This window comes from Dermacentor andersoni, chromosome 11, assembly GCF_023375885.2.
Source record: "Dermacentor andersoni chromosome 11, qqDerAnde1_hic_scaffold, whole genome shotgun sequence".
NCBI lineage: Eukaryota > Metazoa > Arthropoda > Arachnida > Ixodida > Ixodidae > Dermacentor > Dermacentor andersoni.
Genome location: NC_092824.1, coordinates 104,438,793 through 104,453,244, shown reverse-complemented (window position 1 = coordinate 104,453,244; position 14,452 = coordinate 104,438,793). Strand labels below are relative to the sequence as shown.

At 44.0% G+C, this 14,452-nt stretch overlaps 1 protein-coding gene across 1 annotated transcript in view; it reads left to right on the top strand.

Annotated features, from left to right (window-relative positions):
- The window catches only part of LOC126539247 (uncharacterized), a 56,399-nt gene that overhangs the window by 27,693 nt on the left and 14,254 nt on the right, over nucleotides 1-14,452 (top strand). Inside the window, exons 2-11 of the mRNA XM_055075269.2 lie at nucleotides 3,640-3,710; nucleotides 4,817-4,908; nucleotides 5,317-5,450; nucleotides 5,608-5,706; nucleotides 6,275-6,397; nucleotides 8,689-8,780; nucleotides 9,244-10,315; nucleotides 11,218-11,421; nucleotides 12,061-12,242; nucleotides 14,268-14,329. Coding sequence (XP_054931244.1) covers nucleotides 3,640-3,710; nucleotides 4,817-4,908; nucleotides 5,317-5,450; nucleotides 5,608-5,706; nucleotides 6,275-6,397; nucleotides 8,689-8,780; nucleotides 9,244-10,315; nucleotides 11,218-11,421; nucleotides 12,061-12,242; nucleotides 14,268-14,329 — 2,131 coding nt within the window. The remainder of the gene's footprint in view (nucleotides 1-3,639; nucleotides 3,711-4,816; nucleotides 4,909-5,316; nucleotides 5,451-5,607; nucleotides 5,707-6,274; nucleotides 6,398-8,688; nucleotides 8,781-9,243; nucleotides 10,316-11,217; nucleotides 11,422-12,060; nucleotides 12,243-14,267; nucleotides 14,330-14,452) is intronic.

The window sequence follows — 14,452 nt, the reverse complement described above, 5'->3', positions numbered from 1 at the left end:
GCGCGCCCTCTACGTGACGAACCAGTAATGCCTTCCACGGAAAGGCCTAGCTAGGCCTAAACGTCGCCGCCGAGGCTTCTTGATCTCCCGTCGTATACTTTAACATGCAGCGACATGCAGGAATGCGAAGCGCACATCCGTATGTCACCGTGCGGAAAGCCCTACAGGTGACGTTAGTTACAAGGACCTTGGAATTGTGCTGCGAAATGACGGCGGCTGCCGTGCCGCTGAGAAACGTCACGCGCATTCCGAATCCAAGTGGGAGCACGAGAAAGGTTTCGCAACAATCCACGCCCGGTTCCTTTTTTTTTTCCATCCTTTTCGCCGTTTTAGTTAGCCAAATTCATGCACACCACGTTTGGCGTTGAGCCACAGTCACGCACCGATACGACGTAGCGGTGGGAGAGTCTGTAATGTGAAGAAAGGCAGCAGCGGCACATCTGCCGGCTCCGCCACCGACGCCTAGCACCAAGCAGACTGAAGACCTGACCAATCCGAGACTGGCATTCGGAGTAGGCACGCCTAAGCTAATTTCGATCGATCCTGTCGACGACGCCAAATATTCCGCCACCACGCGCCAAGCTGTCGCAACGGCTTGACGCTGAAGATGGCACGGCACTATTAATGTGATGCAATTCGATTCCGCAACGCAAATGCATCCCGGGGCACTCTGAGATGCCAGCTCGCCGTGAGAATATCTCATTCGGGTTATTCTGGCGCTGAAAGAAATAAAACACGACTGAATAAGCTGATGATGACGAAAACCGAGCACTATTAAACAGCTACTTATTGAGAAACCTTTTTTGGAGACGGGAATTCTAAACGACCACAACAGTAAACTTGGCTTGAAAAAGAATTATATACTACAGATGCGAACAATTATATCGGTTACATTGTCCAGGTAATAGTATGGTAACAACAATGTCTACTGGAGTCTGCTGAAATATCTCCAAAGACAGAATTATTAGCACCGGAAAAAATTCACGCAGAAACTTCTCTGAGAGTTGTATGTGTAGTATTGAGCCGCTTGCTCATCTCCACGCAGCCCGGTGTCATTATCAATGTTATGAAACTTGATCCGACCAGTACAATCGACAGCGCTGCGGCGACACGAATTGCTGTGGGCGGCGTCTCAAGGTGAACTGGTGTCGCAAGCGAACTACTGCAGGTGGCGATCCCAGGTGGTCTGATGACGTTCCGATCGTTATAAGCCGTTATCGCTCCTTGGCACCTTATCCATCCTCGTCGAACCATGACCAACCATACGCCGGCGGCGGCTGCGTATGGGGCGGCCGCGCGGGCCCAATCTTGAAAGCGATCTCCGACGGGGAAAGAGTGCGCTGAGTCCTGATAGCTTCGTGTGCGCTGTGTTCTCGCCGATCAGTTCAAGTTGAAGCGAGAGGCAGCACGAAGGTCCATTCGCTCGCTGCTGTGGGCCCTATCTTGAAAGCGATCGTGTTACGTGACAGACGGACGGACGGGTATTCTCGTTGGGTAGGCATAGAAATGCTTACGAACTTAAAAAAAAAAATCGGGCGCTGTGCTCTAATCTCTAACTGCTCCTGGTTACACAACCGTGAGTACAAAGGACAAAAAAAAAACTTCTACGTTTTTTCGTTTTCTCGTAGACTAAATTTTGAAACCGATACTGTCGGGCCTTCGTCTAACGCAAACGTCTTCCAGATAGCACTCGAAAAAACAAGCGCCGTTACGCGTAGCGGGACGCCTTTCACAGAAGCGGAGAAAGGGTCATTTGCAGATCAACAATTAGAGCTGTACATAAGTGAGACTGACGAAGCGAACACGACGAAAGAGCGCCGCCTAGCGCGCGTTGCGATGCCAAATCGGTCGCCAAAGGAAGACAAAAGCACAACGCGCGCTCGCGCCCAGTGACTGCCGCACTGCACGCAACTATTGACCCACAGGGAACAGCACAGCGCACTTTGCGTGGGGGGGGGGGGCAGTCCATCGCAGTCGCTAGAGCTGCGCTGACCACCGCGTAAGCGCTGACCTCGATGAGGAGCAACGCTGCGAAGCGGGCCCAAGGACGCGAAACCACGTACCGCGCCTACTCCCCCCGAGGAATGCCGCGGCGCCGCGCGATTGTGTATTGGCACCGGATCCCGTTGGAGCCATTAAGGAGACGGGGGCGCGTGCCGCCAGAAGGTCCGCACACTTCTGCCTCCTTTCCCCTTTCAATTTATCGCTACAAAGGAGGATAAGTCGACGGCCGAAAGGGGGACGGGTTTCCTTCACTTACGTCACCTCGATCGAATGCCTCTTAAGAGTCGGCGAACGGTACAGGGTTCTAGATTTATCGATGTTCTCCTCCATTTGTTATTCTTATTAATGCCGGCGTGCATATTTGTACACTCCATGCACGCAAATGTACAGGGGAACAGCCGCGGTCGAAAGAATTGGAACAGGATCGGCTGCCTCCACTGGTGGCCCCGGATCCAGAGCCCCACCCCCTTGTTAGACATGCCGGTACTTCTATCAACACTGAGCAGGGGTAGGCTAGCTCACTCCCCTTCCCAAACTTTTCCTCGAAGCTGCCCTGAATCCGACCCTGGCTTCCCACACCCAACCAGCCATTCCTCCAAGCGCTCCATGGGATGGGAGTGGAGCAAACGGACACGTGGTCGTAGGTTCGACTCCTGCACACGGCCGACGCCTGGCACGGGGTGGCTATATCATCACGGAAAACCAGAAAAGCCTACAATTTTCTGGTCATTTGTGAAGTTCCAGAAACTTCAGAGAAATAAATTTTTACTCCGGTTCCTTTGACTCTGGGAAATTGTTATGGTTATGGAAAAGCTATAGTGGTACGGCAAGAAAAGAACTATACAGTTCTCAACTGAACTCACACAAGAAATTTGAAAACGCCTGTAGCAGACACCTTGCTTTCAATGGGGCAGAGTGTAAGAACAATCATGTACTTAAATTTAGGTTCACATTCAATAAATGTAGGTGGTCAGAATTAATCCAGAGCACTCAATACAGCTCTTGTTGCCAACCTGAGCATTGCTTTAGGGACTGAAACCCAGCAATCGTACCAGCAATGGTGTACCCTTTCATACCCTTTCAAGCAGTATGCAATAGTGCCGAAATTGCTGTATGCCTGGCACATAAATGTTCAGTGCTATAGAATATTCACTGGGAAAGCTATTTCTTGCATGTTAACATGTGTGGTTCAAATGCACACATCACAGGTAATTGTTCACAGCTGTACATACATTGTTGTTTTCGAGCTTGTAACAATGTTTTGCTACTGTGCCCATATTCTTAGCAGCATGGCTGGAACTTTCCAAGAAGTTGATCAGGAAAAATGATGGTGCTAGCCGTACTCCATATCATACATAACAGGCAACGCTACCAAATCTGTGCAAGTAGTGCGCTATTTCTTGTTCACAAATGTGAGAAACAATAGAAGCCTCTCAAGTCTTCAGGCATATGAACAGATGCAAAATATATTCATTCCAACGAAGTGTCATCAAATGGCAGCCTGTGTATTATAAATGGTTGGTTGAAGCTTTTCTGTTGATTTAGGACCATATGCTATGTATGAATGTTAATAAACCGAACATGAGCAAGACAGCCAAGCACTTATGATGTGACGTGTGCTTCTCTTCATTGCAGGTGACATTATCACAACGCTACCAGTTGGTGCCACAATCAACGTTACATGGCATTTGGCATATCCACATAAGGTGAGCACTAAAAATGAACAGCAAGAATTGATCCAAGCATAACGGAGCATACGCACTACAAGAGTGTCCTTGAAAATTTGTCCTCATAGTTTTCAACCACAGAGCCACGCACAAAATTATCAATGCTTAGAGGCGCAGCTGGGTCGTATATATGAAGCAAAAGCCCAGTGGTATTAACCTAACGTATTGGGTTGAACAATCCAGACAAGAAAAAATACATTTGACAGGTGTATCTAGTGAGAGTGCAAGAAAGAATAACCAAAATAAATCTTGATGCTTAAGCTTATTCTAGAGCAGAAGTGCATGCAAAGTTAAGTAATATGCACATAAAGCCCAACTACATTGCGAATATTGGAAAACTACTACTAGAAAAGACAATAATTATGAATAGCTCAGCCACACACCTCCCACGGATGTGGCATGTTGATTACATTTACCGAAAGTTTTGCATTCTCTAAAACACTGCAATGTTTACTACAAAATGTTTGCAAACAACTTAAAATTTTCTATCTGTGTTTACTGCTTGGTTACTTCTTCCTACAAAGAGCGTTTTCATTTTAACCAGCCTTCTAATCTTTTTTTGGTTTTATTACATGCATTTTGAATAGTATGATATACTGTTAAAGCAAGCAAGTGTACTACGAGGAGTAATTATGTTGCAACTAAATTAATGATGGGAGAGAAAGCCATGAAGATCAATATGGCAATATGAAAGTTCAGTTCAGTTTAAGCATTTAGCAGTTCAGTTGCCCGTTCTTGTATGTGGTACCTCTGACACATAAAAGAAGCAGCAAAATGTATTAACAGGAAAAAAGATGTACAGTTTTCATCATATGACCTAAACTGTATGCACCAGATGTGGTATTTGCAGTGTTCTCCACTGTGGGCATATAAACTGGGAAATCACTGATCGGAAGTATATCAACAAGGTTATACTTTAAACTGCGAACAATGCTATAAAACAATGCTTTATGGCATTTCTTTATTCCCTCCCACACTACATCCAAGATGACACAATGCAAGCACTGTGCATCCTTCTTCTTGCAAATCTTTGAAATTAGCTTTGTTTAAGAGCTTATGCCGTTTATCTTGTTTCTTTCTTGCAGGGAGGCTTCAAGTTAGAGTTGCTTGATGCTGAGGAGAAGCACTTGCAAGATCTGACACCATCTTCAGAATTCCTTGGCTTGGGTGATGCTACGTAAGTCCTCTCTCCCTGAATCCCGCTTGGATACACAACTCCAAGTCATACGATTGACGATTGGGCGATTTGTTGAAGGAAAAACCATTCGGTCTATTTGTTACATCCAGTGCGACTACTATTACGAATGGTGGTAAGAGAACATACTTATATATGTCTGGAGCAATGACAACACTGTTGCAGGCGCTTGAGTGCAAATTGTGCACTACTGCAATTTTCGTTCGGTGTTTCCAAACTTATCTGTGCTTTATCTAACTTATCTAAACTTATCTTATCTCACTTATCTAAACTTATCTAACTTCAGGCTGAAGTTACAGCTATTGGGACCCACTGTAGCAAAAGAAAACCACAGTGCTGAGAGAACCACAATTACCAACGAGTTTCTGCTTTGTGTTTCAACACATCCAGGGCTCAGAGTTCAACTGTGCGTCTACCCGGGTCTGTCACTTGTCGCGGCTGTTCGATTCGCCTCCTGCGGCAGGCATCTGAGTGGGGCGGAAAGTACCTCTTCTGGAGTTGCGCTGATGTTGACCTCGTCCCAGGTAAAGCTCCTTTTCGCTTTCTTCTGCTTTTTGAATCTAACCGCTGCACCCAAAATGACACAGCTTTATCTCTGTGGAGCTTACGTGCTAACATTTGAAACTGCTGTCTGTGACTTGTGCAAGGTTGGGAATGACAGAAAGTACCCTCGACACGCAGTGCCAGAGTTCAACGTCATCTGCTCTGGTCATGGGAGAATCGATGGTGGAAGGTGCCATTGTGACCATCTCTACTCTGGAAACGTGTGCCAGTACAAAGGTGAGATCAAGTTAGGTTCACCTAACTTTGGCTAACATTCCAAATTTTTGGTAACCTGCAATTTTACATCACTTCTTACGCGACATTCAGATGTTGAATGCCATGATTTGGGTGTGATCTGCATGTGTGGATTTTTGACGAGTTCCATGGTAATAAAATTATCAGTTCGCACAACTGTTCGTTGATTATTGTACATACTGATAAAATATGTGTTGATCATTAGAGTAGATCTGCACAACAAAGCAAAAAAGGGAATAAACAATGCCCACAAAGAAGATGCTATGACAATCGCCTTCACAAGCTTGGATTTTGAACTACCGTTCCCAAGAATGCCCAACGTAAATCAAATACAGTGAACACTAGCACTAACATTTATAAGCTCTGAATTTGCTATATCTTGAAAACATCCGTGATATAAAAGAAAGTTGGGAAACCACCATTCTCTGTTTCTAATGTTGTTTCTATAACTTGCCTCATGGCCTTTATAAGCAAGTGCTGCGATTTGTAGAACAGCCAACACTGCACAAATGACACTGAATTCATCACTGTCATTAATTTCTTGGTGCAGACGAGTGCTGGATTGACCCGGATTGTGGACAGCACGGCCGCTGCGTGAACATCGACGCCACTTCATATCCACGGACACAGTGCTTTTGCGAGATGGGCTGGTTTGGAGAAGGATGCTTAAAACGTAAGCTTACACATGAAAAACATGAAAAATAATGTATGCTGGCCATAGTTTTGGCATGTGCCGAAGCTTTATAGATATGTCACTGAACAAGTTCTATTAATTTATTTTTTTCTTATGGACTGCGCATTGACTGCTGATACAACTTAAAGGCCAACCGCAATGAAATTTCACCTTGGCTAAATTGGTTATATATGAGTAGTAACATATTATCAAAGTAATCTTGGCAAAGCTGCAGGGCTGGTAATCATCTAATTCCCCTATTAAGAGCCCTTAAATTGCACACAAGCTAACGACACATACACCTGCTAATTGGCTTATTAAGATGCAAACCCAGACCATGGCCTCTGAGATTTTAAGTGCGCTACCACTCTCTAAGGCCATGCCAAGGAGCTGCAATGGTTCAAAACATTCTAGGTTCTGTGTCACTGGGTGGTAATGATGCAATCTTTTTCTAGGTCTATTTTTCCAAGGTTTTGTGACACATTAACTTGTATTTTGAAGGTGAAATTTCGCTCAATCTGTCCTCTATCCACACAATCTGAAACTAGACTTTTTATATGGTTAAAAATCTAATAACACTTGGCATTTAATTGCAGCTTAATAATATTCTTTGTGGCTGCAATTTTGTCTTCATACATTTCTCTTACTTCAGCTTACTTTCACCTACTTTCTGCACCGATTAAACAAGAAAGTAGCTAGTATACACAGTACAATATATTTTAGCACTGAAATCAATTCCAACCAGTGATAAAATATGACCAATACTAACATGCGAAGTGTGATCTGAATGAGCAACATTTGCACAGTTAACAATATAAAGACTGTCCATGCCAAGCAAATTATTCATACACAACTACCAGACTATTCACCACTGTGAGTCCATGTGACAGAAGTGTTTTCAGTGGACTGTACTGCTTTAGGCTAGAGCACAAAATAAATTTTTTTTTAATACTATCTGTGTCTCACTTCTGGCTGGTCTACATCACCAGCCTGTGTTGCTCTCCAAACAATGAACAAAGATATAAATGAAGCATGCAAATTCTCACTTCAACCTGATCTTTAAAGAAACATTATAGTAACCTAAACCTAACAAAAAATTAATCATGTATAGTGCGTACTCGCTCATGTACACTTTCGTCAGACCAAGACAAAACCACTTAATTCTGTAGTCCATCGCAAGCAGCACCACCGAAGACAAGGACAAAAAGCAAATAACCACAGGACAAGTGGTAAATAACGAACTAAAGTTTAATGGCTAAATTTTTGCTACTTGGCTCTATGCACCAACATGCAATGACCACTTCAATGCTCTCTTGTACAAGTGCAGAGCTAGTACAACACACTACTGTGTTTATTCAAATCTAATGGACCCTAAACCTTAATGATCACCCAATTTTCCTGGCCAGAAATGAAAAATGCAATCCCCTCAACTGCAACCCGCTCCCAAATTCTCACACTACAAAAAATGATATATGCATTTCAGGTTTTTGGTCCAAAAGAGAGAGTGATGGATATTTGTTCTTACTTCGACAAACAGAATTGATTCATCTGGGCCACAGTGGACTGCGCATCATTCATCACTGCTGAGAGAGGCCTCCCTGCCATTACCAATAGCGCAGAACAAGTCTTCTTCAGCACCGTTCATGGCACTGAAGACACCACATTCTTTCAACATCTTGCAGACAGAGGCAGCTCAACAAACTTCAGTAGCGGTCACAAAGCTACCACATTAGCTACACCTAGGATGCTATTCCTGCGACTGTCAATTTCGCTGCGTTGCCAGATTCTGCCATGTTGGCATTTTGAGCCAATCAGAGAAGGCACAACTGCCCTTTGAGCCAATCAGTGATGACGAGATGGCGAATTAGACAGTATGGTCATACATATCTGACAACAGAAAATCCGCAGCGACATGTCGATTGGATGAAGTTACATAAATCTTTAGTGTGAATTATGATAGCTCGTCATGTAGCGGCTTTGCTTTCGAACTGAAATTTTATGCTCAACTCATATTGTAGTACATTTTTCTGAATAGAAGTGCATGTTAGAATCGAGTAAGCATGGCAAGTCTTTCATGGTACTGCTGGCAATTAATCTTTACCACTTAGCCCACTCTGTCATCCTAACAAACACTTAAAAGCCTCCAGGAAGCTGTGCCATTCCTATGTATCAAAGCCAATGGGCCATTTAGGTGTCGCACAAATGCGGCTTGTTACGACAAAGTGTTAGGCTGTGTATGGTGGTGTCAGCCCAGTCTGTAAGCATCACCTGTGCTTTCTCTTTTTCCACAGAATCACCAATTACTCGTGACGGCCTCAAGTGGTCGGAGTATCACAGCCGGAAACTCTCTGACAACTTCAGCTTATACTGGAAAATTCTGCGTGTAAGTCGAGCCTTGCAGTATCTTACAGATTAAGGACAATGTGACGATTCATGGGGAAATACAAATTAATCATATTTATGCACTATTCAATAAATCACAGGCATGCTCAGAAACTGCATAAATATTTCCACCACGTATCACAAGTAAGCGAATGCGAAATGCTGTTCCTGTAACATGAAAGATGTAATGCTTGACCTTTTGTCAGTGTTTGTATGCTAAATGCCTTAATTGTTTTGCAAGTGCTGAGGCAGGAAAGCTGGCAGAAATTTGCTCAGCAGTAATGCCCCAAAGGTCAAAAAGGCAAGAGCCCAATGAAGATGGCAACAATCGGTTGAGTAACATCTGAAAAACAAATCAAGATATAATGAAACCAAATATGTTTTAACTGACTTGATTAATTATTTATTTGCATTCTAGAGGGCAGTGTTCAGAGTTCTGCTAAAATTAAGCATTTATTTTACAGAAAACCTCAGAAATTGAGATGGTCATGAAAGTGAAGGGTACATCTTACGCTGCTGTTGGATGGAGGCCCAAGGACACCACAAATGCTTGCAAGGCATTCCCACCTTTGCAAATTGAAGAAAAGCGTTCAAAGCGTCAGGCTCCTACCGACACCCATTATGATGATGATGATGCAGAAGAGGAGTCCAGTGAACCAGCCTCTGAACAGGAGCTCCAGCCAACACCGAAACCAGCTCCAGAACCAACACCTGAGCCAACACCAGAGCCAGCACCAGAGCCAACTGCTGAACCAGCACCAGAGCCAGCACCCTCCAGTGAGAAGGGCCATGAGGCTACTCCCGAGCCTAAACCAGAGCCTGAACCAGCCCCAGAGCCAACACCAGAGCCTGAACCTACATCATCAATACATGAGGCCGAGTCAGCACAGGATGCAGAACATAAGCCCACTCCAGAACCAACGCCAGAACCTGCCCCGGAACCATCTCCAGAACCAGAGCCCAAGCCTGAGCCGGAATCACAGCCAGAAGAAACACCAAAACCTGAGCCAGAGCCTGCCCCAGAGCCTGCCCCAGAGCCAGCCCCAGAACCTGCACCAGAGCCCGCACCTGAACCAGCACCCGAACCTAAAGCTGAACCCACACCACAACCTGAACCAGAGCCATCAGCAGAGCCTAAGCCAGAACCAGAGCCCAAACCAGAGCCAGAGCCGAAGCCAGAGCCAGAGCCAGAGCCAAAGCCAGCACCCAAGCCAGAACCAGAACCAAAGCCAGGATCCAAGGGGTCAGCAAAAGCACCTGGTGGCAAAGCTGAAGGCCGTAGCCTGAATGTGGGCACGGGTCGGTACCCTCCTGCTGGGCCTTACACACCTCGCGCGGACTTCCATCCGATGGACTGCACAGACATTGTGGTGGGATCAGCAAGAGGCAACCTGAGCCGTGTGCTAGACATGTACACTCGAGATCGGTCGACCCCCCGTACAGATGCATTTTATGGTGGCCATGATGACCTCTCGGCTGCATTTGCATACGAAGAGGATGGCACAACTGTGGTCTTCTTTCGTAAGCCACTGGCGGGTGAGTCATAGCGCCTATGTAGCCTAACATTGGCTTTAAGTATTCTACCAGGCAAATGCACAAGTTCTACACAGTTGCTCATGATTCATTGCATAAGTACAGACTGAAAAGCTAACAGGAGTGCCATTCCATATTTACATTAAACTGCCTATGTTTTTTCCGTATGAAATGCATCATGACAGCTGCTAGTAACAGTACACTGCCTTTATCAGCAAATGATATAAAGCAAGAACATCATTAGTGCTGTTTTTAGTATTTCTCAAAGCACTAATCAAGTACTTCATTAAAGTAAAACAGCAGGTGTGCGTATGAGCTATGACTTACATAATAATGCAGTGGTGCATACTAATTGTGTTTTCATAACAGTTCATATAATAAAGAAGTGCATATAAAGCAATAAACATGCATGTTTTATTCATTTGTTATGCAAAACAACTGCACTGATTTAGCATACCAATGTGGCAACAACTGCTTGAGGTAGCTTCTTTATTTTTGCTTTCTAAGCAGCCTGTTATCTTCTGATACAGTGAAAAATTACTTTCCACAGTTTCGAAAAATGGCCTACATTTATTGAATAACTGGTCTCATGAATAGTTTGCAGAATAAATTTTTCCAGAAGCACACCCTTTTAGCTGAATGACCAGCTTGCAAAAATTAGCATCTGGCAGTTACTCCAAAATCTCAGAAGTGACCTTGGGAACTTCTTTTATACATATATGTGTATAACCCACATTTTGTAGCTTTATTATGTGCAACTAAAGCTGAACAGGATTTTAAAAAATTGAATTCACTATAAAAATGATTTTTTTTTATTTGGGCATTAATTGAGACTCTAGTTGCATTGGTCAGCAAAAGCATATTACAGAATGGGTAGATGAGAAATTGTTATTCCTTTTGCGCAGCCAATGAACTGTCGGATCAACCGCTCAAGAATGCGCCGACTCTACTGATCTGGGCACAAGGGCAGGAACACGGCAACTATGTCCACTCGCCAAAGACGGGCCTGGACGAAGGCCACGCAAGCGTGCTCAACTTTTACCGACCCGATGAGCTCAAGTATCACGGCCACAAGGATCAAAGAGGAACTGCTGTCATCAACTTCCACGGTGAGCAGTTATAATCGCACGAGGAATTCCTTTACCTCATCGCATGAAAATTGATGCTTGCAGGCTTGTTCTGGCCTACAGCTATCGCAACTGTACGTGGGTTGTCAAAGAGTCAGAAGTGCAGGTGCAATTTAGAAAAGAGGGAAAAGTTTCACCATGCCATGTTTCTCTGGAGGATGCATAAAAACATTAACATATGTAACAGTACTGCACAAGTTAGAATTACCTGGTTGTGCCTAGATGAGAAGGATAAAGCATGGCTTTAGTTGTTTAGTGCATGGTTCCCGATACATGTTTTAGAAAGCAGACTGATATGTGGACTTGCACTTTTGCAAACCGCCTCACTATCTGACAATTTTGACTTGCAAGGGCTGTATGAAATACTTATCAATGAGTGAGTGCACGTTTTTGACAGAAGTCCTCTGCCTACATGTAACCTAACATATAGGACGTCACGTGGCGTGACATGACAGGTGTCCCTTTCAAGAGACAATTGCGAAACTGCTTTTATTTCTTCTGTTCGATGTTTATCAGTTTTCGTGCAATAATAACAATAATAATAATAAAGAGTTGCTTCTTAGAGCTGATATAGAAAGAGCACTAAGGTATTGCAACAACCAGTGCTGCATTTTTATGCAGGAGAGACGCGACGGGACCCATGCCAGGGTGAATGGCGTTACCCATCAACATGTCGGGGTGACAGCTGCACTTATACCGCCAGCTGGCTGGCTAATCCGCACACACAAGAAGTGTCTTTTGAAGTCCGGTCAAAGATTCCTGACCGGTGGACTGGACTCGGGTTTTCAGAGGACCGTCGCATGGTAGGTCTTGGGCAAGCCAAAGCTGTAGCAGCGCAATTTTAGCCTTAGCAATGAGCAGTGATTGCAAAAACAGACACAAGAAGAATGTGCTCTTTTTTGCTTCAAGCTAGTGCTTTTGCTTACAAAAAAAAGAAAAATGTGTGAGTCGGTTCTTCAGCTGACAACAAAAGAAATCTTTCAGGCAAAGTCAAAAATATTCAATGAACAAATTTAGTGGAGAATGCAGTCTAGGGGCACTGCTGCAGTCATTCTGTACACCGATATATATATATATTTATATATATGTATATATATATATATAGAGAGAGAGAGCAAGGACAGGAACGGTAGGGAGACTTTTTCACCAAGTAAGGAGGAAAGGGCATGCGGCGAGGTTTTCCTCCTTTCTGGCTTGTGCAAGCCAGTGCGGCATTGCTGGAATGTGTTGCCATCACATGCTGTGGAATGATTTGGAGATGTTTTAGCTTGTTTTCCGTGAAATTTATGTGACATCAGCTTGTACAAGGTTGTCAAAGAACCCCTGTGTAGCCTTTTGGTGCAGCAGTTACTATGTACAGTACGCGGAAATTTCTCTAGGATGCGCGAACATGGGACGTGCATCATCGGCCGCAGTTTGTATGAAGTGTTGTGAACTGTTTTGCCTGCATAGGTTATCACTCGACAAAGAGAACTGGCGTCTATGAATTGCCAGCTTGCATTGGAAAAAATTCTCCTGTCTGATCACTTGGAGCAGGAACTAAACATAAAGAGTGCTCGAGTACAGCCGAACCAATGCAACCGCGAAACATCTAAGTACCAATCGTTATAAAATATTTGCATCAGCCACTGGCATCGTTCTCAAACATTTCATGTCTAGTAAACTTAAAATCGCTATGCTATGTCTACGTTAGTCTCCTATATGAGGTCGATGGCGTTGCTCAACAACAGCAATCGGTGTGGTTGGTAAACCAGCATGCTACACATAAGCTTTGTGCTTCAGCAATGCATTTTTGCTCTGTAAAGCAGTAATAACCAAAGCAGATTGCATAAAAAGAATCCCACAGCTATTTGTGAAGACACAACTTCCATAAAACAGGTGAGTGCATAGTAGAGAACACGAGCAAATAGACCAAACAAAAAAGAATTGTTTTCATCTTCTTCTGTGAAAAAACAAAAATATATGCACTAGAAAGAAAAACACTGGCTAATGCAAGAATAAGAATGTGCATGGTCATGCAGAATGCTTGTACCATGCACTATATAAAACAAGTAGATCTATAACCCAGCATTCTACCACTGCTTCAGACGCTCGCACAGTCCGCAGCTGGTCACTCGACCACTCAACAAGTGCGATTTACACCGTACAGTCCAACAAACGAGGTTTGTTGTTACAAACCTCGTTTACAGTTACAGTTTACAGTTAAACTGTTACAGATAACAGTTTGAACGTCTGTCAAAGTGAACAGCACAACTTATTTTGCAGCTGATCAGTACCCACGCTGTTAAGATCATCATCTGCTTTGTAAGTAATCATTGCTGCTAAACCACAGCTTAGAATTATGGTGAGAATGGTGCAGTAAGGTCCCATTCGTGAAACTTATTTTCAGAAATACACAGCTTATCTACGAAGCTGATTGTAGGCTCAAGTTAATATGTGCACACTCATCACATTGGGTGCTCCATCTGCCTCAATGCCAGTAGAACCTCAGGCCATGCTGACTTAAACCACTTCAGTACGTCTCACAGAACCGTTTCCCACATCGAAGATGCCACATCATACTAAATAAACCGTGCGAGCGCAAATACAACCACCAGAAGCATATACCTGGCATAAGACACAGCGTGCTCGCCCAAGCCAGCGCACTGACTGCCCATAGATGGCACCACTGCTTACGCAATATGGTTGCGCTCATGAGTAAAAGGTCCCACAACAATCTGACACAAAAGCAAGTCACCGAAAAGTGTTTCACAGATAGCACAAAAGTGTATACTAGTGCCAAACCTGCACATGTACTTGTTACCAATGTCCTCCTTTCTCCATTTCAGCCCAACACAGATGCCGTGATTGGGTGGGTGGAAAAAAATGGCCGGTTCTTTGTCTATGACATGTAAGTAACTGTAGGATTGTGTAGTGTAAGTGATTGTGTCTGTTTTAAATTGCAACAGAGAACAGTGCCGCACAGCTGTGTATGAAGATCAATAGATTTTTTTTTATTGAAAATTTAAAAATT